Genomic DNA, 27342 nt, shown 5'->3' with positions numbered 1-27342 from the left:
CCGGGGAGCACCAAGCACAAATTGGGGGAACAGCCGGGGAACTCTGCCAAAGCGAGCATGTGAAGCCCAGCCCTCAGGGCACACAGAGAGCAGCATGGCCACCACAGCCCAGATCCAGGAAACAGAAGCAGGCGGAGCCAGTAAGCAGGAGCCCCCAGGACATGAGCCCATTGAACCTAGGGAGGAGAATGAAGAGAGAGACACACTGCAGAGCTCTGCCCCTGGAACAGGACTCTGGGGCTCTGAACACATTCAGATCCTGATCACAGTCTAGGCCCCCCCATAGAACAGCAGGGCCCCCCCACCTCAGCCCCATGGCGGAGGGGGGCACTTATGGTCATTCACAGACCAGGAGGGAGGACAGAGCCTCAGGCACTGAGACCTTTGTGGGAGTGTCCCCAAAGCTCAGGAAGCACCCCAAAAACAGGCTTAGGCTGGGAAAATGAGCAAGCAGAGAAAAAAGAGGAACACCATTGAGAAATACATTATCTACCATCCCAAGAAGGATCAAAATACTCAGTCTGAAGATGAGGAAGCACAAGCTCCTGCATCTAAAGACTCCAAGAAAAACGGAAATTGGGCTCAGGCTATGACAGAGCTCAAAAAAGACTTTGAAAATCAAATGAGGGAGTTAGAAGAAAAACTGGGAAAAGAAAGGAGAGAGATACAGGAAAAACATGAAAATGAAGTCAGCAGCCTAGTCAAGGAAATCCAAAAAAAAAAAATGTTGAAGAAAATAGCATGCTAAAAACCAGCTTACATCAAATGGATAAAAGAGTTCAAAAAGTTATGGAGGAGAAGAATGCTTTAAAAAGCAAAATTGGCCAGATGGAAAAAGAGATAAGAAAACTCTCTGAGGAAAACAAATCCTTCAGACAAAGAATAGAAGTCAGGGAGATTGATGAATATATGAGAAATCAGGACTCAATACTTCAAAACCAAAAAAATGAAAAATTAGAAGAAAATGTGAAACATCTCATTGGAAAAACAACTGATATGGAAAACAGATTTAGGAAAGATCATTTAAAAATTATTGGAATACCTGAAAGTCATGATCAGGAAAAGAGCCTTGACATCATTTTCAAAGAATTACTACAGGAATATTGCCCTGATATCCTAGAAGCAGAGGGCATAATAGAAATGGACAGAATCCACGATCCCCCCGAGAAAGAGATCCCAAAAACCCAACCCCTAGGAATATTATAGCCAAGTTCCAGAACTCCCAAGTCAAAGAGAAAATATTACAAGCAGCCAGAAGGACACAATTCAAATATTGTGGAGCTGCAGTCAGGATCACACAGGACTTAGCAGCAACTACATTAAAAGCTCATAGGGCTTGGAATATAATATACCAGAAGGCAAAGGAGCTTAGAATGTAACCGAGAATGAACTACCCAGCAAGGCTGAATGTCCTCTTCCAGGGGAAAAAGATGGACTTTCAATGAACCAGGTTGAATTTCAAATGTTGGAATGGCCAGAGCTGAACAGAAGGTTTGATCTTCAGATACAGGACTCAGGTGAAGCATAGAGATTGGAGGAGAAGGGGAAAATATGAGGGACTTGATGATGATGAACTGCATGTATTCCTGTATAGAAAAATGACACTGATAATACTCATATGAACCTTCTCAGTTAATAGAGCAGGTAGAAGGAGCTTTTATAGTTGAAGCACAGGAGAAAGCTGAATTTGAAGATAAAATATGGTGTAAAAATGGAGTCAATAGAAAAAAGGGAAATATAATGGGAGAAAGAAAAAGGAGAGGGGAATAAGCCAAGATATTTCATATAATAAGATTTTTCTTTATTACAATGAGCTATTGCAATGATATGAAAGGGGGGGAAGGCAAGGGGAATGAGGGAATCTTCACTCTCATCAGAGGTGGCTAGGAGAGGAAACAGCATATATACTCAATGGGGTATAGGCATCTGGAGTAAGAAGCGGGGGCACAGGGGGAAGGGGGGGATGTGAGTGATGGAGGAAAGCATGGACCATGGGGGGGAGAGTAGTCAGATATAACACATTTTCTTTTTCACTTCTTGCAAGGGGCTGGGATTGGATGGCCTATCCGGGACCATAGGGCCAGGTAGATGCTGGGCCTAAGGGTATGGGGGCTCGGGACCTCTTGGCCCCAGGGCCAGGGATCTGTCTGCTGCACCACTCAGCTACCCTACAGCAGAGTCAGAGTGAAAGGAGAGAGAAAATATAGTACATGGTAGTGGAGAAATACAAAAGGAAGGAGTTGCAATCAGCAATGCCAATGGTAGAAAAATATGGAAGTAACTTTTGCCATGGACTTATCATTAAGAATGTGATCTACCCGTGACAGAGTTGTTGGAGTTGGAACAAAGACTGAAGCACATTTTTTATTATTATTATTATTTTGGGGGGGTGCAGGGCAAATGGGGCTGGGTGGCCTGCCTGGGGCCCCATAGCAGGGTGATCTTTGGGTGTCTGAGGCCAGATTTGGACCCAGGTGCTCCTGGCTCAAGGGCCAATGCTCTGTCTGTCACCCAGCCACCCCTACTATTATTACTATTTTATTTTATTTTGGGTCTTTTTTTTTTTTGGTTTTTGCAGGGCAGTGGGGTTGGGGTGGCTTGCATGTCACACAACTGGGTGATTGCTGGGTGTATGGGGCTGGATATGGGCTCGGGTGCTCCTGGCTCCAGGGCTGGTGCTCCGTCCATTGCGCCACCTGGCCATACCTACAGTTATTACTATTATTTTTTTTATTTTAATTTTTTTCTCTCCCTTTTACTTTATTGCTCAAGTGAGTCTATATTTTGGGGGGAGGGGTATTTTGTTTACTCTTAAATGAATATTTTATTAATGTATAAAAAACATTATTTGTACAAAATTAGAATAAATAAATATTAAATATTTTTTTAAAAAGAGTAAGTTTCTCAGGCAGCCAGGTAGTGCAGTGGATAGAGCACCAGCCCTGGAGTCAGGAGGACCTGAGTTCAAATCCAGACTCAGACACTTAATAATTGCCTGGATGTGTGACCTTGGACAAATCATTTAACCTCATTGCCTTAAATAAATTTAAACAAATTTTTAAAAGAAAAAAAAGAATTAAAAAAAATAGGATGTGAGGGTTGAGGCAAGGACAGTGTCTTTACTCACTCACCTTGGGGGCTCCCACCTTAGACAGGACTTTTTGTAAGTCCCCTCATAGTCCTGATCACCTATGTTCATAAAACAATCTTGTGATATTTACTTGATTTCTCAAATTGACTTTCTTACTGGAAAAGAGATTTTTTTATATTAGAAACTGTTATATTGGCTTTCTGATGCCTATCAGTCCTTCTTATTGAGTCTGAGCAGAGAGAGGCAGTTCTCAGTATCTTCCTGCATCCTTTGCTAGACAGACCTCCAGGGAGCCCAGAGGTAGCAATGACCTGGCGGGTGGGGAGGTGGAGGTACTCTCTTCCTCTTGGGATCTCTATAAAACTCTAACAGAAGTTTGTGAATACCAGCTATATTGACTCCTTTAGGATTTATCCCCATCCCTCTCTCTACACCCCTATCTGATGCAATCTGATAAGAATCTACTTTAAAAACAACTACCACATACATGGCTCAGGAAGAGTCTGTTTCTCTGTTCATGGAGATTTTGTATACATGTAAACAGATAAACACATATCTGATTATTTGAGGAGGGAAGAGAGAACCTGAATGACTAAGTAGATTGGAAAAGGATTCCCAAAGGAGGTAGTATATGAGCTGATCCTGGAAAGAGATCAGAAATTCTAAGAGGTGGAGATGAGGAAAGAGTGCATTCCAGGCATGGGAAGAAGCCTATGCAGAAGCTGCAGGGCAGGAGATCAAATTCCAAGTTCAGAAAAGAGCAAGTAGCAGCCCAGTTTGGCTAGAATACAGAGTGTGTGAAAGTAATGTGTAGAGTCTGAAAAGGTTTATGAATCTCTAAGTGCCAAATAGGACATTTATACTTTATCCAAGAGATCATAGAGAGTAACTCAATACTCGAGCAGGTGAGTGACATGATCAACTTGTGCTTTAGGGAGTTTATTTTGGCAAATATGTGAAAGGATGGGAGAAACTGGAAACCAGGAATTTAGTTAGGAGACTTTTGTAAGAATTTTTTGAGAGAATGAAAGTCTGGGAGTAAAACTAATAAGGTAGGATATGGAGGGATGAAGGAAAGGAAAATATGAAAGACTACTCCAAGGTTACAAACCTGGGAAATTTGGTAGTGGCGGTCCTTTATTCTCATAGTGGACACCATGACTTCAGGGAGGTGATGCCATGACTTACAAGTGAATTGTATTTAAGTGAAGGAGAGCTGTGCAAGTGTTCAGTCTCACTTTCTCCTTTGGAGCCATCTGGTCTATAGGTCAGGTATGGATCAAGACCCCAGGAGATGGCCCTGGATTCAGTGAGAAACCTTGGCCTTTTTATTGGCTAAGGTCTTTATCAGGTCTCAGTTAGATTGAGGCAACACCCATTCAGTTATAAAGGCTAGGTAAGAATGAGGCAAAGAGCCTAGTCAAAAAAAAAAATCAATCTGAGAGAAGACCATGAGGGTTTCTTTTCAAAACAGAAACAAATGCTATTTAGATTCACTCTGGGCCAAGCAGGGTCCAAACAATGACCAAGGAGAGTTACTAGTGGTACTTTTCAAAGAACTAGGCAAGTTTGGGGGAGAGAAGAATGAGTGAATGAAAAAGTATGTATTAAGTACTTATAGTATTAAGGCCCAGAACTACAAATGCAAAAATGATCCCAGTTCTCAAGGAGATTACATTTTAATGGGGAAAACAATGGAGAATCAAGGTCAGGGAGAGGCATTTTGGGGCTATAGGAGATTAGATGAACATATAGTTCCATAAACAACAGCAATATTCATTTGACCATGGCTCCGGAACAAGGGTAGAGGGGGTACTGATCAGTGGGCAAGGTTTCAGGTAAAGTTGTTGAGAAAATGGTCCAAGACTCAGAAATTTAGAGTCAGGACATTGACTGAGATCTTCCTGGAATAGCAAGGGGAGATCATGAAAAATCATCCCCTCTTAGGGTGGCTAGGTGGCGCAGTGGATAGAGCACCAGCCTTGGAGTCAGGAGTACCTGAGTTCAAATCCAGTCTCAGACACTTAATAATTACCTAGCTGTGTGGCCTTGGGCAAGCCACTTAACCCTTTGACTTGCAAAACCCTAAAAAAACCAAATCATCCCCTCTCCACTCAACTGCCAGGGATTTTCCTTTTTTTTCTTTTAGGGTTTTTGGGGGTTTTTCCACAAGGCAATGGGGTTAAGTGGCTTGCCCAAGGCCACACAGCTAGGTAATTATTAAGTGTCTGAGTTCGGATTTGAACTCAGGTACTCCTGACTCCAGGGCCTGTGCTCTATCTACTATGACACCTAGCCGCTCCCTCAGAGATTTTCCTAAAGCATATATCTTACACCCCTACTTCAAACCCAGTGATGAGGATGTCTGTCCTTCATTCTCAAAGACCATATCATCAGGGAGGTGATGCCATCACAAGCACATAATTTGGATTTGGGTAGGGGGTGCTGTGCTAAGTCACCAGCCTCACTTTCTCCTCCAGACCCATCTGGGACCAGTGGGCAGATATGAATCAGGACGACTAGAGATGACTCTGGATGTGGGGCAATCAGGGTTAAGTGATTTGCCCAAGGTCATACAAGTAAGTGTCTGAGGCCAGATTCAAACCAAACCCTGTCCTCCTGACTCCAAGACCATTGCTCTTTACACTTTACCATCTAGACTCAATAAATTACAGTGGCTCCCTATTACTTCTAGAACCAACTCTGTATATGTGTATATGTATATTTATTTATATGTATGTACACATCTACATATATACATACACATATACATCCTCTGGCATTTGAAACTCTTCACAATCTAGCCCATTTCCAGCTTTCCAATCTAATACTTTTTTTTGACATAGGTACTCATTCCTAACTTATTCTCCTCCCCTACTCTGTCTCTCCTCCCTCGATTTTCCAATTTCAATTTTACTGAATCTCTAAATGTATCTCTGTAACTAGGTACCCCCCCCCATAAACTGCTTTCCCATCTAAAATAAGGTGTCTGACTTTGAAGGATAACTAAAAATCCTAAAGAGATGCACCACTATTCCTAACTACCCCTAAGGACCTTAATAGAATTTTAGAATTGGAAGGCAACTTAAGCATCCAGGCCAACCTTCTCATTTTACAGCAGAATTACCTAAAAAGGGTCATAAGATTATAGGGTTTCTGATGCTCTGAAGGAGCTTTTACAAATCACAGAATTAAACTAACTCCTAAATTTTACTAATGAAGCCGCAAGGAGTTTAAGTGACCCTGGATTACTTGGTTCATAGTAAGCACCTGAGGCAGAATTTGCACTCAGGTCTTCTGGACTCCAAACCCAGACCTCTATCCATTGAGCTCACTCATCTCTTGCCTAATTTGACTTATCCATTTAGAGAAAGAATGGGCTTCAAACCTAATTTTATCTTTATCAGAGTAACTTGATCCCCATTAAATATCCCAGCTCCCTACCAGATTCTATAACAGGGCTCTGGTGGCCCCAAGAGCAACCAGGGAGAATCTCTCCATCCTAAACCCCTCCTCTTCCTTCTCCCCCTCCTTCACCAACTCCCCTCCCCTCCTCCCTCCTCCTCCCTCCTCCTCCTCCTCGACTAGTCAAAGAGGCCACACCCTCTCTCCTCTCTTTGTCTCAGATCAGTCACTAGTCTTTCCTAATCCGATTGCTGAGGATTAGGCCCCAGGGATTTCAGAGAAACAGTTTGATCATGTGTGCATCCAGGGAGACCCTAACTCGGGTCCTTGGCTTGGGTGGGTTTGAGAGGAAGACTTCTCCTCCTGCAATGTAAGACCATGGGCAGCAGGTGTCAGTGTTGAGCTAAGACTGAAAGAAGGGGGGGCTGGGGAGGAGGAGGAGAAGCAATGTGGGCGTTTTTTTTTGGAGACAAAATCTGAGTTGTGTAGTTTCTCCCTAGGATCTAGGCTCCGCTGCCCTGGGGGCTTTGGGTGGTGAGGAGAGCCTAGATGCCCACCCCCCCAGAGGCCGCAAACACCTTCCCAAAATTTGGGGTTAGGAGCTGGGTCTATGCCCTTGAAATTGACCCTGTCAGATACCCCCTGAGGTGTCTGTTGGAGGGGGGAGGCTGCCAAAGAAAGGGACTGAGCCTCTTTTGGCGTCCTCTTCAGCCCCTGGCCTGAGGCCAGCTATTTTCAAAACACACACTCACTCCTCCCATTTCCTTCCCCCAGGCTTAACCAGAGGCCCTTTCCCCAGAGACCGACCCTCAGAGACACAGTTCCATCTTCTCCGGGAGATGGGGGAGAGGGGGTAACTGTCTTGGGGGTCTGGCTTGAGCTACAAGCCTGGGAGGAGGACAGAAGGTATATAATCTCTATCCTGTTTTAATACAGCCTCCTCAGACTTCCTGCCGATGTAAGATGAGGAAGAATGTTTAAAGAGGTGATCCGAGACCATCCCCTGGAGATTCCCCACCCCCACTCCCTGCAAGACACCCACAGGAGAAGACTGGACTGCCCCACTTTAGCCAACGGGGGGCAGGGGGAAAATGAACAGCTGTTCCAGAGCCCTTGGAAACATCCCAGTGGCCTAGTCACCGAGGGTTTACTGGCTGCCTTTGGAAAAATGATCCCACCTTAAAGAGTCAGGGGGCTTTCCCTTTCTAGCCTTTGAAGTAGCTTCCACTCCTACTATGACGAAGGACCATAAATGAAAGCAATAATTAGGTTTACATAGTGAAAATGGGAGAACTGAGCTATGCTAACTGTTCTAAGGAGGATTACAAACGTACACAAATGATAACAGGCTTGTGTCAATTCCCCCTACCCCCCTCTCAAAATTTAGGTGAATTTAAAGAGCACCCCATATGGATGGGGGTATGAATAATCATAATGTAAATCGGGTTTTAGACATGCTGGTGTTTGTCCTGAGCCAGAGCTGTATGACAGATGGGCTAGATGATGGTCATGACAAGAGCAGAAACCTTAGATATGGGCTCCAGGCAGCAGGCGTGAAAGGAGTCTTAGAGCTTTTAAATGAACTGGGAGTTTGAAAAGGTAAGGATGCAAAGCAACAGAAAATGAGAGAGCTGCATTAACAGCCACAGGGAAGAGTCATTATAGACAGACTTAAAAGCCTGAGAGCAAGCTCCAGGAAGACTGTATAACCAGGAAGGAGACAGACTGGTTCAGGTTCTTTTCTAAGAGGAAGACCAGGAAAGTCAGTTAGTCAGGATCCAAGTGTCTGGACTTGAGAGGTGAACACTTGACAATGCCCCAGGCATCTGACTTTGACTTGGGGGAGAAAAAAAAGAAAAGAAAAATGGAAGAATCTGACGTTTGAATCTAAAGATGTGATTTGGTCCTTGTCTAACAGGAAAGTAAATCAGGAGGAATCACCTAAGAATGAGCAGAATCAGCTATGTAAAAATAGATTGAGAGTTAAATATTATTTCATTTGAAAAAAGGTCTGAAGATTTTTAGTGGACATAAAGATAAGCATGAGTCAGCAGTGTGAAATGTCAGTAGAAAATAGCTATCTTAAACTAGAGATGAGTTCACAGAGGCACCAAATCCAAAAATGATGGAGGTAACCAATTCCTGGGTCTAAAGGGACTGAGTTCCATTCTGGGTGCTGCACATTAAAAGGGACATTGTCAAACTGGAATTGGTCCATAAGAGGGTGACTAGAGCAGTCCCAGGACTAGAAACGATACTTAGGATTGGTTGGAGAAACCAGGGGTGATTAACCCAGAAAAAGAGAAAACTGGAGTGGGAGGGGCATACATCGCATCCACGTGACACAGGTGTGGGCAGCATGAGACATCTGGAATGCTGAAGCAGCAGCATCAATAGCAGCCCACACTACTTGTTCCCTTAAGCCTATAGAAAGCAAGAGTATCACTTTATTAATTACTCAGTGATGGAGTGTAAAATTGGATTGTCTTTCCCAAAGATTGCCCTCTTTGAGAAGGAAGGTCAAACAACTATTAACAATAAGTATCGGTAGCTATCCCACTGGGACCCAACTGGATAATGCAGATCCCTCTCTCCTTCCTTCCTTCCTTCCCTCTCCCCTCTCCCTCTGTCCACATAGGGAAACATGTCCTTACTTGGGGTGCCCTGCCCAAAGGATTATAAATTTGGACTGCTGAAACCTCAAAAGATATCTTGGAGTTCCTGGGCTATATTTTTTTAAGGACCCAAATCACTCTGGTACTCACTGACTGACCAATAGTAGGTCCAAGCCCAAGCCTCATTTGGTCATTATTTGGGCTCTGATAGTTCAGAGTAAGTGTAAATAAGAATTGTTTCTGTTTTGGTCAGAAACCCTGATGGTCTTCCTCTCTCTGATTGGTTTTTGACTAGGTTAAAAGAGGTCAATCTTTGTCTCATTCAGTTCTAATAACTGAATAAGTGTTGCCTCAGACAAACTGAGATCTGGGAAAGACCTTAGCTTAAAAATACCAAGATCTTCCACTGCATCCAGATTCATCTCCAGGCATCTTTTCTTGCCATAGGATCTAGATGGTTCTGGAGGAGAGTCAGGTTGATGATAACTTTGTACAGCTCTCCCTTACTTAAATCAAATTCACTTGCAAGTTGAGACTTCACCTTCCTGATGTCATGGACCAGAAAAAGAACAAAGGACAAACAACAGTACTCAACAATACTCAAGTTACTAATTCCTTTGGTTGAGTTTCTGGGGCCCTATGGTTTATCAGACATAACAATAATGCCAGGAAAATAGAGAACTTCTACCCAACAGTCTCCCAGACCCCATCTACTTTTTCAAGACTCTTAATATTTGATTCCCCTTCCCAGACTCTGATCCATTGACATTGACCTACTTACAATTCGTTGAGTGGGACATTTCATCCGACTGTTCTTGAAATGCTCTACCCCATCATTTCTCTCTTAGTTTCTTTGGCTTCCTTCAAAGCTTAAGTCAATTCTTAGCTCTCTCAGGAGACTTTTCATCTGGTTGCTAATGATTCCTTTCCCTTTTTGGGTTACCTGAATACATCTCATTTGTTCCTCTTTATTTACATGTTTTCTCCATTAGAATGTAAGTTTCTTAAGGGCAGAGACATAGTAAGCATTTAATAAAGGCTTATTTAACTTGTTGATTCCCAACTTTTCTTTTTGGGATTCATGTATCAGGTCTTGATTGAGAAGCACTTGGACTCCCAAAATTCAAAAATCAAAGGAAAAGGATTCTGTCTGTAGTTAAGTCTGCAAACATAGGTTAAGAGAAAAGACTCATATCCCAAATTGGGAGAGTAAAACTCAAGAGGAAAGCAGGGAGGGCAAAATGTTCTCAGCAACTGCAAAGTCCACTCCTGTTTCTTCAGGGCTGAACTTTTGAGTCTGAGCCACCCTTCCAGTTGGTCCTCAAGCTTCTCCCTGATGGTTTCACCATTGGAGCCAGGCTGGTTTTGGCTCTCCTGTTATTAGTCTCAGTCCCAGTGGTCACTGGCAGTAGAGGAGGCCCAAATCGGGGCAGGAAGCTTCAGCCTACCTGCCAACTATGTTTGTTTTCTCTTCTACTTCCCCTCCCAAAAAAGGTGACTCTCAAAAAAGAAGTGACTCTCAGAGGCAATGGAAATGAAGGAAATGGAAAATTCTTAAAAACCCACAAGCATTTGGCAATTTGTGGAAATTTCCTCAATGTCCTACCAATCTGTTTCCCATTATTGAGAACTTTAGGGGACCTGGTCTGTTCTGAAAACACTAATAATCAAGAAAAAGGGGAAATGAGATCAATAAAAATATTGATAGCAGCTCTAGCAATGAAAAGGGCATCCATCAATTGGAAAATAATTGAAGAAAAATATAGTATATTGAGTAATGGAATAATAATCATAAAATGGAAATAGGCAGTTTCACAGAAAATTGAGAAGATAACCTGATAAAAGAACCCACATATACAAAAATATTTTAGCAACTTTTTGTGGAAGCAAAGAATTAAAAATTGAGGGGATATCCATCAGCTAGAGAATGGCTGAACAAGATGTGGTATATGAATGTAATGGAATATTATTGTTATAAAAGAAATTATGAGCAGAAAGATTTCAAAAAAATTCACATTAACTAATGCTGAGTGAAGGGAGCAAAAAAACATCACTGTACACAGTAACAGCAGCATTGTGTGATGATCTACTCTGAGACTCAGCTTTTCTCAGCAATTCAGTGATCAAAGACAATTCCAAAAGACTTGTGATGGAAAATACCTTCCACAACCAGAAAAAGAACAATGGAATATGAATGCAGACTAAAGCATATCATTTTCATTTTTTAAAATTTATTTTTTTCTTGTTTTTCCCTTTTGTTCTAATTCTTCTTTTACAAATGGTTAATGTACAACATGATTGTATAGTGTATAACCTATATCAGATTACTTGCTGTCTTGAGATGGGGAAAGAGAAGGGAGAGAGGGATAAAAATTGGGAACTCAAAATCTTAAAAAACAAATGTTGAAAACTGAATATACATGAAATTGGAAAAAATGAAAATTCTATTAACTGGAAAAAAAAGTTTCTGCCACCGAGCTGACATTCTAATAGGATGACAAGATCTATAGAGGGGAAGGCCATGAAAGGGTGTTTTGGTCTGGCAAATCACTGGAATAGTGAGCCTTAGCAAAGTTGATTGATATGCCCTTTCCCAGAAGCAATGGTAGTATTGACTTAATTACAGTTCCCAGACCAAGAAGGGGGTGGGGGGTGAAGGCAAGGAACACTAGCAGCAGCACAGCTGATGGAAAGGACACAGCCATTACACAGTGGCTAGTAGCATGATCTGGTAGGCCAGGGCCAGGCAGATAGAGTGGCCTATATGAGTTTGCTCTTTCCTATCAGGACAGGCCAGCCCCAAAGTGGGAGTTCAAAAACTCAGTTAAGGCTCCTGGGGCATGGTTTCTGGAAGCTTATTGGTCCATAGGGTATAAGATCAGGCAAGTGGTAAGATGGTCAAAAAAGTTTGGTAAGTGTGCAGCTCAAAGAAGCTGTCAAATTTTCACTGTGAGTCCTTATACCCCCAGAAATCAACAACTACTACAAATCAGGCTTGATTTGTTTTATTGTCAAAATTTAAAATTTCAAGTTCAGATCAAACTAGATTTTCTGGAGAATCATTTGTTAAACATCATCAGCACACCCCCAAGGAGGAAACAAAGATAATATTGATTTAATTCTGAGGTCCCTTCCATCAGTGAGGTTTTGATTCTAAAGCAAAAGTAATGTGTGAAGCTTACAAAGCAGGTCCAAGGTTAGAATTTGTGTATCAATTTATCTACAGTTTGTACCCTGAGATTTCTTCATGTTGCAATAATTTTTGGATTATAAAAAGTGACTGAGCATGTTCAGTGTGAAAAAGGGATTGCAGAGTCAAAAGGGAAAAGTCTGTTGTCCCAATGGTACATGATTCCAAAGGAAAACCTCTCAGTTTCTTGGGCCCACTTTCTCAATGCTACCCTAAGGATGAAGCCCCCATAGGTTTCAATTCAAATCTGGTAGAGTACTCTGGAGCAGGATAAAGGGGTTGGAAGTTGGGGAGGGTAGGGGAAGAGATGGACAGATAGGCCAAAGTAATCTCCTTGGTATAGCCAGTAAAAGAAGATGAACCAGTTGGGGCCCAGCTGCCCATGCTGTCCCTTTGCCAGAAACAGTTGGGGCCTCAGCCTGCCCCCACTCCTCTCTCCAAGTCTACAATGGCCTTTCTGTCTTCTGCCCTGGAGGGGGTTAGGGGTGGAGAAAGGGGCTGAGCTGCTTCCCCCCAGCTAGAAGGCAGATAATATCTCCAATAGGAGACAAGGGCATGGACATAAGGGCAGGGGACGTAAGACTGTCTTCCCCCTCCCCTCTTCCACCAATCCTCAGAACTGATTTAAGCAGCACTGTCCCCTAAATATACATATATATATATATATATGTGTGTGTGTGTGTGTGTGTGTGTGTGTACACACACACACACACACACCAAAAAGTTATAGGTCAGGTAAGGGAGGACGCTAAGGGGTAAGTAAAAGTCCAAACAGCTTAGAGGAAATCCTCAGAAAAGATTTTGTAGGCAGAAATAGAATGCAAATTTAAGCAAATAACCCATCATCCTCCTACCCCCACCCTCCCCCAAATCCACTCGTAAGGAAAGATCTTAGAAATCCTCTAGTCCAGGGCCTTCATTTTGAAAATGGCAAAACTAGGACCCAGAAAGCTAAAGTGATTTGTCCAAGATCTCACTAAAGGCTGTGTTCCCTCTTCTTAGACCATTCTCCTTTCAGCTGTCCTTCTAAAGGGCAGGTTCTACATTCACCTCTTTTAAATTCAATAAAACTTTAGGGACTCCCTATCATTTCTACACAACCTGGTCCCTTACCTTAAGAAGACAACTAATTGGTGGGGTCATCACATAGAATCAAGTAGGGTTTCACACTACTAGCTGTAAGAATCTGGGCAAGTCACTTAACCTGCGATTATCCCTTTCCTAAACTATAAAATGGGGATAATGATAGCTCCCACCTTCAGCGTTAGGATGACCAAATGAAGCACCATCTGTAAAGGGCCTATAGAAATGCTCATTTCCCTTCCCTTCCAGGATGCTGACACACCTTCCTTTTCTCACCTTAGTTTACCCTCTATCTCCCAGTCCTTTGTCCATTCACCAGTTCTCCCCAAGCCTTAAATACTCCCCCTTTTACTTCCACCTCTTGCTTTTCTTCTATAGAATCTTCTCCCAATCCCACTTTGTGCTCAAGCCTTCCCTTGATTAGCTCTAATATATTTTAAATATGATTTTTATATGTTGCTTCCCCATTAGACCATGACTTCCTGGGAGATCAGGAGACTTGGTTTTTTTGCCTTTTTCTGTATTCCCCAACATTTAGTATAGTGCAAGTACACATTCAATCTGATCCTGTGACCATATTTTGGGGATTTTCTTGGCAATGATCCTGGACTAGTCTGCCATTTCCTTCTCTGGATTTCTGGTACATAGTAGGCGCTTGATGACTTAAAAGACTTGCACTGAACCAGGACTAGTAAAAAAGAAATCATTGTAATACTTCACATTGCTATGGAAATTTAAGGAGGACAAAACCATTTCCCACACCCCAAATTTAATTGCCCTTATTTCACAGGTGAAGAAACTTAAGGTCAGAAAAAAGTACATCATGTACACAAGGGTCATACAAGCTAGCAAATGTTGGCTATGTCTTCTGACTCCCCAACCCAATTCAGCACTCTACTAAGCCCAAACTGCCCCAGGCTGTGGCTTCCACTAATTAAAAAGCACATAAAGATCTCTGGTCCTAGAGGAGTAAAGGGAGGATAGGGGAAGAGAAAGAAGGTTCCCCAACAACAAAGGCCAGGAAGCCTGGGCTGTAAGACCAAGAAAGGAGGTGGGGGGAGCCCTAGGCTGGGCCAGGCAAGAGAGCAGAGTCTTTTTCCCCACTCCATTCTCAAAATCACCAGGGCTGCCCTTCAACAAGGTACCCCCTGGAGACTCCTTGGATGGGGGTTTATGATGGCATACAGCTATCACACCAGGATCAAACACCAGGCTAAGCAAAACAAATGCATACCTAGGCAACAGGAGTCTCAGGAGAGGTGGAGGTCAGGTGTGTGGGGGGGGAGGTTCTTAGTTCCATGGAGCTGATAATTCAATCTAGGGACCATAATCTAGAATAATTTCAACATCTAAATTTCAAAATCCTGCAGAAAGGTGTGTGTGTGTGTGTGTAAACGTGTCTGAGTGTGGGAGTGGGACGCAAAGACCTTGTGACTCTGCAAATCACTTCCTCTCCTTTAGTCATCCGCAAAATGAAAGCTTTAGAACAGAGGTTTCCAATCCTTTAGCTTTTCTGGGCCACAACACCCAACAAAACCCTCTCAAGGACTGAATAATTCAAGATCCAATCATAAATATAACCCATAGCACCAAAGAGCACAACAAATGTGACACAGAATGGAGGGCGCAGGTTGGATACACCTGGTTTAAACTAATTGTTCTCGAAGGTCCCTTCTGACTCTGGTATATAGATAGAGCTGAGAGGAGGGGGCAGAGGATATGGGAGAAAGGACAGGGAGTGATTTGGGAACCTGTGAGGATTGAGCCAATGGGCAATGGATGGGGACAGGTTTGGTTGACTAGTGTTGTGCCAGCATATAGCATTATGGCCAAGGAGGGCTGGGAGGGTAAAGTCATTTGGTAAAAAAAAAAAAGCCTTGAAGAGTGGATTTGATTCAGATGGCAGATAAGTAGCTACTGTAGGCTCTTTATCTGGAGAGGAACATGATGAAAAGGGTTGTTCCGGGAAGATAATTCCTCCAGCTGAGCTTGGGGCCTCCTTCCACCACCCCCCACTCATTTTTAGTCTGTCATCCTTTCCCTTATGGCTTTAGACTGGAAGCTCCCCATGGTGGTGAGGTGGTGGGTGGGAATGGGAGGGGACAACAGCCAGGCCTTTTTAGCTTTGGTGCCGACTGATAGGTTTGCTTTTAGCGTCATTTCTCTGACTTCAGGGAAAAAAAAAAAGGAGGAAGCCCCCTCCCCCACTCCTATGAGAAGAGCATGTGCTCAGGCAGGTGGCCCTGTACATGAATTCCATGTGCCACATGAGCCTGGGGCAAGGGGTGGAAGGGGCAGGGGTAGAAATTGAGTGCTTGCCAGAGTAAAGCCCCATCTCTGAGGTCCTAAAGAACTGGAGGATGGAGGTCATGCTCTGCAGGGCAGTTTCCACCTGGCCTTCTGGTCCCTGATGGATCAGAGGTCTCATCTCCCTGTCCTCTCCTTGAAATGCACAAGAGGGTCTCTGGCTCACTGGTGGACCTGGCTAGGGCCTAGAATCTGGGAGACAGGGTCATTGGCCTTTTCTGAAAATTAGGAAGGTAAGCAGCCTCCAGAATCCATTCATCACCCCCCCAACCAGGGCTCAGGCTCTTGCACATGCCCAGTATGCTCCGGATTTGTGGCAAAAGGCAGGATTGTACCTAGCACCCCCACTTAAAGGGCCAGTACCCTGCCTGGCCTTGCAAGTGTGTACAGGAGTACTTAAGTAGTCACACACCCACATCCCTCTTCTGATATTCCTCCCAGGATGGCAGGACAATCTTTTTGCCCACCCATTACTGTCCTTGATTTCTTCCAACCCTCTTTTTCTATTCCCAAGCAATTTAGTCAGTGTGGAGGCCCTAGAACCTTAGGGCCTCCCCTCAACCCCGAAGTCAATTTAGCATCTAAGGAAAAATTTTTTTTGTTTGGGCTTTCTCCAAGTTCAGAAATTTAATATCTTGGACCTCAGTCCTTGGAATCTATTATCGGTCCTATAAAAGTCCCTTGAATATTTCTATATCCAAGTAAAACAGAGGCCTGAGACCTAAGTAACAAATTGAGGGGCATCCCAGTCTAAATATCTTGGGGGGTTCTCCTGCATTGTGCCTCTACACCTCCCAATTAAAGCCTGAGAAGGGCAAGCACATGGACAGCAGTGGAGTATATCACAAGGAAGGGCATGGGGACAGAAAAAGGGAGAATAAGGTCTAGAGTTCTGTGGTATTCTCCTGACCTACTCCCCAACAGGCCCACTATGATGAGAGAATTATCATCAGAGGCACAGGTAGCAAGATCTTCAGGGCACCCTCTGGGACTGAAATAAAATGCTATTTTAGGATGCTGGATTGAGGGGAGAGGTAAGATTGAGGCTGGAGTGGTGGTAGAAGGGGGCTGACTGAGAACTAGCTTGGTGGTTCAGGTCCCCCACTGAAATAAAAAGACAGCATTGCTCTTGGAGTCAGGAAGCCCAAATCCAAATTCTACTTCAGAGACTAGCTAAATGAGTGACCTTGGACACAGTCTTCTTGTGAGGATGAAAAAGGATAGTGTATGGAAGAGGATTTGAACTATGTTTAACCACATAGACTTATAAGGCATTTCATTTAAACCCCTATTTCAGTTTACAAAATCTTTCTTTGCATTTATGATGACTGATTTACATTTCACCACCCAAGGAGCAGCTAGTTAAGCATTCCTCACCCCCCCCCAAAAAAAGAACCACTATCCATCCCATCATCTCTACAATGGTGGGTGTTCTCTCAGTACTCATCTCCACTAGGTTTTGGTAGTGATAATCTCATGCCTCATATCTCTAAAACAAGCGTGGGGGAAAAAAAACAAAAAAACAAATGTTGACCCTCATAGCCTCCCTTACCAGTCTTTCTACAATGCATTATCACTTATCACCACCATCTACAAAAAGGGTTTCTTAAACTTATTTTGTGCTTTGTCTATCTGGAAGTATATAGCCTTTTCCTTGGAATAATGTTTTTAAATAACAGAAGGAAATGCTACATTTTAAGTAGGTCAGTGAAAATAAAAATATTATCCAAATTTACCGGTACTCCCCAAAATCTGCCCACAGTTGATAAGATTCCAAGTAAATAATAATGATCATCTACCAGGTTCTTCAACACCCCAGTTGTTTTTCCTACAGAAGCCCCCCAAAATCAGGGTCCTGGAAGGTTTGAAATCAAATCTGTCAACTATCAATTCTGGTCTACCTCTAATGGGGGGGAGGGGTGGAACTTAGGACAGGGAGAGCCAGCTTGTCTGGGGGGTACTTAGACATAAGGAGGCTTGGGAGTCTAAAAGAATGACTGGTCCTCAGATCAGGAAGTGATCTTTCCTTAGCTGTTCTCCTCTAATACTTTTTCTTTCTCCCTTTCTCAAAGTAAGACAAGTTGGCTGAAAAGAGCCTGACAATGGCCTTTGCTGCTGAAGGTGGGTGGGGGTTGGGGGACTTAAACATTAATCTCCCCAGTAGGGTTGTTTCAGGCAGCTCAAGAGAGAGAAGGTAAGTGTTTGTGTGGGCCTGGAGGTGGGAGGAAGAAAAAGAACAAGCCGGTCCCTTCTTTCCCTGTAACTTCATCTTGTGTCAGTTACCCTGCTAAGGACTGGTCTGAATAACTCACCTTTCCTCCTTCCAGCTCTAAGGAAAGCTTTCCTTTTAAAAAAGACAATTTAACACCTATGGCACAAGCAAGCTTGCCAAGATATGTGGTTCTGCTAGTTACATATACCACTTACCCCAACTTCCCTCCTATCTACAGCCCTCTTCTAATACTCCACAAACATTTCACCTAAATCCCCCCAACTCTCTCCCTTTCTAACTCCAGCCAATTCTTTCAAACATCATTCCTTCAGGGTAAAAGATTGTTCTCCCATTCAGACTTCAAGGTCCAGGTCTCCATCCTCACCCCCTGGGGATATCTTCTTCCTTCAGCTACCTTTTATGAGGTCCCCTGCTTGGTGTAGCTGCAGAGACAAGTCATAAACTTGCCACTTGAAAACACATATCCCCCAAGCATTTGTTCCCAAGGGTCCAGCTTTGCTTTGTCTGGAAACCGCATGGGAATAAGTAACCTTTGATACCTTGGTATCCCTGTCTTTGTACCATCTTGAAAACTCCCTTCACCAAGCCCAGTCAGGCAGGTGTCAGAGGCTAGCACAAGTCCTGGGTGAGTCAGCAGTTCTTACTAGCTCTCTTTCCTGAGCTATCTCTTGCCCAACTCAGTCTCCTTAATTATCTTCAGGAGAAGGGTTGGAGAGTGGGATAGGATGGGGAATTGGGGCTAAACCAAGTCTGCTCTATCTCCTGCTTTGTCTAGAGTAGAGGTTAATGTGAACCCTAGGGCTCATTCATGAATACATAAGATTCCTCTTTCTGTATATCAAAGGATCATTACAATAAGGCTTGAAGGAATATCAAGGCTAGAGCATCTGGGGAGTAGAATTCAAATCCTGCTGCCATTTATTCCCTGTGTGTATGGGCAAGTCATTTAATCTTGGTGGGTCTCAGTTTCCTCAAATATAAAATGAGAATACTGGATGTAGGGCCCTGTCAATTTTAAGTCCTACTGTCTCCCTTCTTCTAATCCAAAACAGTCTGGTCCCAGGAGAGTTGGAAAGAAAAACCTCTGTCCAAAGGGACAAAGGTAAAAGGCATTCCTTGTTTTGGATGTTTTCATGGCCTAAACCCCAACCATCAATTGAGCTGGACTTAAGACATACTGCCATAACCTTGTGGTTCTACTCATTCCTTTCAACTTCAATTATGTGCATTGAGTCAGATAAGATGATCAGGGCTGAGCTTGGAGATGGTCAAAGTAACCAGCATGTAGCTCAAATATGTCCATTCAGCTCAGAATGGAATGCTCCCCTTCATAGCTCAGTTCTGACAAAGGACCTTCCCCATTATAATGTCAGGATCTTTGCCAGAAGAAAATACGGCACACATATGGTAGGCATTTAATATTTGCTGGTTGACTTAAAGAGATGGATGTCAGCCTCTCCGATACTTCTGTTGAGCATAATGCCTTTTCTAGGGCTTCCTTCATTTCCTAGGGACCTATTATTTAAAAAGCATGTTAGAAGACAGGGAACATTAGAATATAAGTGGAATCCCAAAATGCTAAGAGTGAGGTTAAGGTGAGGGCGCTGCCACCCAGTTTTTCCTAATCTATTGCATAGCTGGCAGCTAGGTGGTTGGCCCAGTGGCTTTTTAAAATGCTGGGCCTGGAGTCAGGAAGACCTGAATTCAAATCCTGACTCAGATACTTCCTAGCAAATCACAAATGGAGATAGTATTGGGATCTACCTTCCAGGGTTATTGTGACGATTGATTAAGGCCCTCTTCATAAAGTGCTTATCACAGCAAACACCATAGTAAGTGTTATAAAAATGCTAGCTATGATTATTATTATTTTGCATAGAGCAAGAGTTCTGTCAGCTCCATCTTCAAGGAACAATAGAGTTTGGAGGATGGAACGGAGAGAGGTTATTGTTCTGTCTTAGGATTTGAATGAATCTAAATCCCTTTCATTAATTCAGAGAAGCCAGATCTCCCTGGAGACTCAGATGGGGACCCAGCTGGAGGAGTGGCAAGTTGGACCTAGGTATTCCAATGGAGGAGTTAAGGGACAAACCTAATGAACTTCCCCTGAGGTCTCTCCAACTCACAGAAATAACTGGAGGGTCCTCCTGAACTCTATGGTGCAATTCCTACCAATTCCTCTTTATCCACAAGAATAAAAAAAAAATAAAATAAAACAAGAGACAGCAAGAAAACGAACTTAACTTATCCTCATGGAACTTGTACTCTGGGGCAGCATGCTAGAGGAATAAAGAGAAGTTCAAACCTGGAACTTTGTTCCTAATGGTCTCTATCCAGAGCTAGGCCTTGAGTTCCAGTTTGAGAGCAGGACTTCCCAGATGGTGCAACTCTCCTTGGATGCACTGTTGGACAGGTGAGGTGAGTATAGAAGAAATGCCTTCTCCTTGTCCCACCCTCCTACATTTGCTAGAAGACCTCTAGTGTTCTACCTTGGGGGCCTTGGGAAGGTTAGGAAAGGGCTCCCCTAGGTGCCCAGATTCTCCCTAGGGCTGCTGCCCTCTTGGCCCCACATTTCATTCTCCCACCGAAGTTTCTGGTTCTCCGTCTTCAGTCGTTCCACTTCAGCTGCCAGTTCCTGGGCTCGGTAACATGGGTGAGGACCCAAAGGGTTTCGCTGTTGTTGCAGTCTCCGTGTCTCCTCCTCAGCCCGGGAGAGCCGTTTCTCCAGTTCTAAGTAGTCCCGGACCAGTTCTTGCTTACTTCGGCCCTGCAGGCTCTCTACATGGTAGTGCTCGTAGGCTTCTGAGAATTCTCTTTGGAGAAATTCCCCTTGGGCCCTCCCTCGACCATCCACATCCCCACTTCCCCAACCTTCATCTTCATCTTCCTCCTCCTCCCATCCAGAACCCTGGTGGAGTACTCCCTTGCAGTTACCTAGGTCTGGTTCCTCTAGATCATGGTCATCCATAAGAAATTGAGTAGTGTTGTAGGGTGCCACAGCCTGTCCCTTGGCAAACATTTCTTCTCGAACCCTGGAGGCTCGCTGGCTTTGATGCTCATCCCGCTGCTGCTTTTCTGCCCAGCTCAGCTCCAGGTAGGGCCGCCAACCATGTCTTTTGCGTTTGGAGGACCGGCGCCTATGCTTTCTCCGACCCAGTGCTTCAGCAGAGACACAACCTGGGCTCTCAGTCTGGGATGCCCCAGTCTCTCCACTGCTGCCATCATTGGACCTTGAAGGTTCCTTCCATTCCAATGGGCTGTCCATCCCAGGGGTCAGGGGTCTGTAAGCCACCAGGGTCAGAAGGTTCAGGGGGTTCACTGGGGTTCAAAAAGATCTGAGAGTCCTAAAATCAAGGAGAAAAGAGAGTGTGAGAGATTGGACAATTAGACACTGACTGGTCTGTGGCCCTAGGATAGGAAAATACTGCAGAGTGAAAGGGGGCAGCCAGTATCTGCAAGCATTACTCTGAAGGGAATAGAGACATAAACATGTAAATAAATTTGCAAAAAGAAATCAGGCACAAGCCGGCCCGTGAGTCTCTGCGCTTCCTCTTTGCAGCTTGTGCCGACCATGGGGATCTCACGGGACAACTGGCACAAGCGCTGCAAGACCGGGGGCAAGCGCAAGCCCTACCACAAGAAGCGCAAGTACAAGCTGGGCCGGCCGCCCGCCAACACCAAGATCGGCCCCCGCCGCATCCATACCATGCGAGTCCGCGGAGACAACAAGAAGTACCGGGCGCTGCAGCTGGACGTGGGCAACTTCTCCTGGGGCTCCAAGTGCTGTACCTGAGAAACAAGGATTATCGATGTAGTCTACAATGCGTCCAACAATGAGCTGGTCTGGACCAAGACGCTGGTGAAGAATTGCATTGTGCTCATCGACAGCACCCCATACTGCCAGTGGTATGAGTCCCACTACGCCCTGCCCCTGGGCTGGAAGAAGGGAGCAAAACTGACTCCTGAGGAGGAGGAGATTTTAAATAAAAAGCGCTCAAAGAAGATCCAGAAGAAATATGAGGAGAGGAAGAAGAATGCAAAGATCAGCTCACTTCTAGAGGAACAGTTCCAGCAGGGCAAGCTCCTTGCCTGCATCGCATCGAGGCCAGGCCAGTGTGGCCGAGCAAATAAGCCCTTGGACACTGCACTAAATAAATCCCCAGATTATTTGGAAAAAAAAGAAAGAAAGAAATCAGACAAATTCCCCAATTGATGGATGGTCAAAGGATATGCAAAGGCAATTTACAGATGAGGAGATCAAAGCAATCCATAGCCATATGAAAATTGCTCTAAATCATTAATTATTAGAGAAATGCAAATCAAAGCTTCTCTGAGATACCACCTCACACCTCTCAGACTGGCCAATATAACCAGAAAGGAGAATGATCAATGTTGGAAGGGATGTGGGAAATCTGGGACACTATTTTTTTAAATTTATTTTTATTAAAGATATTATTTGAGTTTTACAATTTTCCCCCAATCTTGCTTCCCTCCCCCCCACCCCCACCCCACAGATAGCACTCTTGTCAGTCTTTACTTTGTTTCCATGTTGTAACCTTGATCCAAATTGGGTGTGATGAGACAGAAATCATATCCTTAAAGAGAACAGAATTCTCAGAGGTAGCAAGATCAAACAATAAGATATCTGGTTTTTTTCTAAATTAAAGGGAATAGTCCTTGTACTTTGTTCAAACTCCACGGCTCCTTATCTGGATACAGATGGCACTCTCCTTTGCAGACAGCCCAAAATTGTTCCCGATTGTTGCACTGATGGAACGAGCAAGTCCTTCAAGGTTGAACATCACTCCCATGTTGCTGTTAGGGTGTACAGTGCTTTTCTGGTTCTGCTCATCTCACTCAGCATCAGTTCATGCAAATCCCTCCAGGTTTCCCTGAATTCTCGTCCCTCCTGGTTTCTAATAGAACAATATTGTTCTATGACATACATATACCACAGTTTGCTAAGCCATTCCCCAATTGAAGGACATTTACTGGATTTCCAATTCTTTGCTACCACGAACAGGGCTGCTATGAATATTTTTGTACAAGTGATGTTTTTACCCTTTTTCCTCATCTCTAATCTGGGACAATTACATTGTTGGTGGAGCTGTGAACTCATCCAACCTTTCTGAGAAATTTGGAACTATGCCCATGCCCAAAGGGCAACAAAAATGTGCATACCCTTTGATCCAGCAATACCACTACTAAGTCTGTACCCTGAAGAGATGATGAAAAAAGGGTAAAAACATCACTTGTACAAAAATATTCATAGCAGCCCTGTTCGTGGTAGCAAAGAATTGGAAATCCAGTAAATGTCCTTCAATTGGGGAATGGCTTAGCAAACTGTGGTATATGTATGTCATGGAATACTATGGTTCTATTAGAAACCAGGAAGGACGGGAATTCAGGGAAGACTGGAGGGATTTGCATGAACTGATGCTGGGTGAGATGAACAGAACCAGAAAAACACTGTATACCCTATCACCAACATGGGGATGATTTTCAACCTTGATGGACTTGCTCGTTCCATCAGTGCAACAACCAGGGACAATTCTGAGCTGTCTGCAATGGAGAGTGCCATCTGTATCCAGAGAAAGAGCCGTGGAGTTTGAACAAATTTCAAGGACTATTCCCTTTAATTTAGAAAAAAAAAAAGATACCTTATTGTCTGATCTTGTTATCTCTTATACTTTTTGTTTCTTCCTTAAGGATGTGATGTCTCTCTCATCACACTCAATTTGGATCAATGTACAACACGGAAATAAATATAAAGACTGACAGATTGCTTTCTGTGAGGGGGGGAGTAAGATTGGGAGAAAAATTGTAAAACTCAAAACTCAAATAAAATCTTAAAAAAAAAATCAGGCAAGAGAACAAAAAAGGAAATCAGGCAGCCAGCAGGAAGAGGCAATCAATATGGGATAGTCTTACCCTTTCTATGAAATTCTAATTGGGGTTAGAAAGGATGAATTGGGCTGACTGAAGGCAGATGCTTATTTTCTTTAAGTAGGGTGATTCTGTAGCAAAATCATCCTCAGTGGGTAGTGGTGACAGTTAGGATGGAGAGAGGGAAAACAAATAATGAAGCAGGGTATTTTTGTGGATTTGAGAGACAAGGAAGACATTTATCCAACTTCTTATGAGTATCAGATGAGGGGCCCTCCCTCATTTATGTTGCTGCAAAAAGAATGTGTAAAGGGATGTGAATTACATTGTACTGAACATATAAGGTACATATGAGGATACTCAGTGTGCAAGCATTGAGTGTGTGTATACATCACATTATGTATCATTTTGGGTGTGCAAGCCTACATAAGAGATTATGCTGAGAGGTATATCTCTTTTGGTAAAGAGTTTATATTTGTTCTTATAGATGCTGGAGTGGAGCTATTTCAAAAGAAGGACAGAGAGGGGATGTGGGGGTGTGGGCATGTCATGGGGCTCTCTGCAACATATTAATTACCATTTCACATGCTCAAGAGAAAAGAACTCATTGGGACAGATTCTGTCTCTATCAAAGGGCTTCCCTCCAAATAACAACTTGGAGCTGCCCACCTAGGAAAAGCAAGTCAGGCAGGATACATTAGGACAGCACCTTTTTCCAGATAGGAGTCTCTCTCTGCAGACTAGCCCCTTCACTACAGGCTAGCCTCACACTTCTAAATCTCTTACTCTGGTATTTTTTCCTTCTTCCAACCCCTCCACCAAAAGTCAAGATTGAATAGGAACCCTGGGCTGTTGGGGGAAAGCAAATGTGGTGGGAGGAGGGAGGCTTCCCATCAGGAGTTGACTTAGCTCTGGGAATTCTATAAGGAGGTGGGGAGGGCCCAGGAAGAGGGAAATAGAACAGCAGGGACACAAGGGACCTTGAGTGATCACAGGCTCTAAATTCCCATTTTACAGAAGAGGAAACTGAAGCTCAGAGTGGCTGTGACTTAGCCAAGCTTGGAGTGATAGTAAGTGGCACAGGCTGGCCTTGGGCCCGCATGTCCAGGTCTCTAGTTAAACTCTCCTCAAATCCAAAACCAACTACAGAGACACCTCTCTAGTGGGATTTGGCCCACAGCTGCTCTCCACATCTGTCCCCTCCTGACATTCAAGGGGAGGCCTCCGTCTAGGTCACTTCCCCAACGAGAAGGCTGACTTACCTTTGCCTCCTCCAGGTTAGCACAGGTTCGGGAGACTCCTTCTTCCAGGAGGTGGGGGTGGGGGTGGGGGAGTGCTAGTGATGGGGAGGACGTCTCTCCTTTCTCTCAAAACCGAGAGAAGCTTCTCTAGGATGGTCCTCGCTGCAAAGGAGAACAAAACAACAGCCTTATCCCTAACCTCAAATGTTTATGTGTGCGTGGGGGGGGGGGGGCAGCTCCTCCTGGGATTCCTTGAGCAATGGGGAGGGAAGCCATTTTGTGGCAGGTAAGCCTGGGGAGAACCGACCTCTTCGTGAGGCTCCTAAGGGAAGCCACTCTACTGCCCACTTCCCTCCCACACCCCAAGCCTCTAGAGGAGCTGGGCCCCGAGGCCGGTTTCTGCCCCAGGGCCCATGCCCTGGCACCTCCACCAGGCTGAAGGCTTCTACCCCAACACTGGAGGCCTGGGGGTGGTGGGGAGCCCGCTTAAGTCCGGGGCCACTGCCACCCCACATGCCACCTCTGCAGGTGCCCACTGTTTAATGGGGGGGCGGTCACACCGTGCAGAGCGGGCAGGGAGCTGGGTGGGGGGTACCGAGGTCAACCGTGGGGGAGGGGAAGAGCAAGAGGGGACCAAGCTGAGGGGCTGGGGGGGCTCCCGGGCCTGGCTGAGTGCGGAGGGGCCGAAGCCGCCCTCTGCAGCACACCGAGCCCCTGCCAGCGCCAACACGGCCCGGGCCGAGGCTTCCAGGGCCGCCAGGCCCAGGCCCAGGCCCAGGCCCAGGCCCAGGCCCAGGCCCAGGCCCGGCTGCCTCTTGGCCCACGGCGCCGGAAGTCGAGGCAAGGGGGAGGAGACAGCGGGGTCCAAACTGACAGGTCGAGAGCCCCGAGCGTTCCCGAGGCGCCCCATGTGCAGGAAGGGGCTCAGCTCCGCGGGTGGACGGTGACTTTGGGGAACGTCAACTGACCTATTTGTTGCCAAGGGCTACCACGCACGGCAGCGGCCGCGCTCTGAGCTTCCTATTGCCTAAGTGCGCCCGGGGCCGCAGCGGGAAGGCGGGGAACCCCGTGAGCCGCGATGCCTCCTGGGGATTGTAGTTTCTGCAGTCAGGAAACGAGAAACGCTTCCATAACCACACCCAAAGAACTCCAAAACCCAGCAGGCCCAGTTCGGGGGCAACGCCTTTGGGTCGCTGATTGGTCGACAGCTCTCGTCGATCTGTCTATCCCTATCCTTATTCGCTGGTGCCGAATCGAAGGCGGGGACATCTTTTCCCCAGCCCCGTTCAAGAATCTATCCATGGAGTAAAGCGTTCCTGAGCTGAAAATAGATCCGAGAGCGGGGTGGGGGCGGGGAGCGAAGGGTAGAAGCGCATGCGCCAGGGTGCGGAAGGATCCGCGGCCCGGGAGGGAGGGAGGGAGGCGGCCGGCAAGGCGGGAGACGAAGAGTCCGGGGCCGCCGCCATTTTGGGCTGGGAGGAGGTAGCGGAGGGAGTCGCCGCGCTGTGAGAGGACCCCCGTGGGGGGGCGGGCCGGGCGCGGGGAGAAGCCCGGCCAAAGCGGGGGCTGCTCCTGGGGATGGCGGGGAGCGGCCCCCCAGGGGCAGAACGGGGGGTGTGGAGGAGGAGGACCGACCCGCGGGCAGGGCCGGGCCTGCGGCCTCACCCTCCTGAAGCCCCGGGCCTCCCGACTGGGGGGGGGCCTCGGAGAGGACCCCCTCCCCGAAGCGGGGCGGCGGGGGCGGGGGCGCGATCGGGGCCGCAGCCCCTGCAGCGCCCCCCGGGCCGGGGCAGGGTCCCCGGGGACGGCCCCTCGGCCCGGCCCGGCCCCGCCCGCCAGCCCAGCGCAGCCGCCTCCCTCCCACCCAACGCTCCTGGAGCCAGCCCAGGGGTGGGGCGGTTGGAAGGCTCCTGGAGCCCGCAGCCCTGGGATCTCCGGCCGCGCTCCGGCCGCGACCTCCGCCGCGCCCAGCCCCGGCTTTCTCCGAGCACCTTCCCCCTCCTGCCCCCAGCCGGCGGGCGCAGCGCGGGCCGAGGGCCAGCCCCGAAGTTGGAGTTCTTTATACCCCAAAGAGCCACGAGTGAAATCGGGGAGCTTATGCGCCCCTTCCACTGCCGGGCACCCCAAAATGCCCGGCCCCGGCCCGTCTAGGAAACGCAGCCGAGCCGGCCCTTGGCTCAGGCCAATGGGACATCTGTTTGCATTTTGAAATCCGAGCGTTACGCTTGACCCTCGGCCCTTAGAGAAATCTCTAGGAGGAGAGGGTGGGGGAAGAAAATTTCTTCAGTCCA

The 27342-nt window shown here is 45.8% G+C and overlaps 2 protein-coding genes and 1 pseudogene across 5 annotated transcripts in view; 1 reads left to right on the top strand and 2 right to left on the bottom strand.

Moving 5' to 3' along the window:
• FMNL1 (formin like 1) overlaps positions 1–20317 on the bottom strand; it is an 86725-nt gene extending 66408 nt beyond the window's left edge. The window contains exon 1 of the mRNA XM_074224362.1: positions 20230–20317. The gene's annotated coding sequence lies outside the window, so the exon portion shown is untranslated. The remainder of the gene's footprint in view (positions 1–20229) is intronic.
• HEXIM2 (HEXIM P-TEFb complex subunit 2) lies at positions 20164–26129 on the bottom strand. Of its 4 annotated transcripts, none has more exons than XM_074224371.1 (4): positions 26020–26129; positions 25073–25213; positions 21630–21713; positions 20164–21268 (listed from the first exon to the last, which is right to left on the bottom strand). In XM_074224371.1, the coding sequence occupies exon 4, from the start codon at positions 21187–21189 to the stop codon at positions 20449–20451; it is 741 nt and encodes a 246-aa protein (XP_074080472.1). In that variant the 5' UTR covers positions 21190–21268; positions 21630–21713; positions 25073–25213; positions 26020–26129; the 3' UTR covers positions 20164–20448. The 4 variants fall into 4 exon arrangements, with proteins under 4 accessions (XP_074080472.1, XP_074080471.1, XP_074080474.1 ...); XM_074224370.1 differs by lacking the exon at positions 26020–26129 and adding an exon at positions 25926–26015; XM_074224373.1 differs by lacking the exons at positions 21630–21713; positions 26020–26129 and adding an exon at positions 25926–26015.
• Positions 21496–22055, top strand: LOC141513987 (small ribosomal subunit protein eS8 pseudogene; annotated as a pseudogene).
• Positions 26130–27342: the final 1213 nt, after the last annotated feature.

The sequence above is a fragment of the Macrotis lagotis genome, chromosome 2 (assembly GCF_037893015.1).
Source record: "Macrotis lagotis isolate mMagLag1 chromosome 2, bilby.v1.9.chrom.fasta, whole genome shotgun sequence".
Taxonomy (NCBI): Eukaryota; Metazoa; Chordata; class Mammalia; order Peramelemorphia; family Peramelidae; genus Macrotis; species Macrotis lagotis.
The sequence above is the reverse complement of the archived record's forward strand: the minus strand, read 5'-3'. Positions and strand labels throughout refer to the sequence as shown.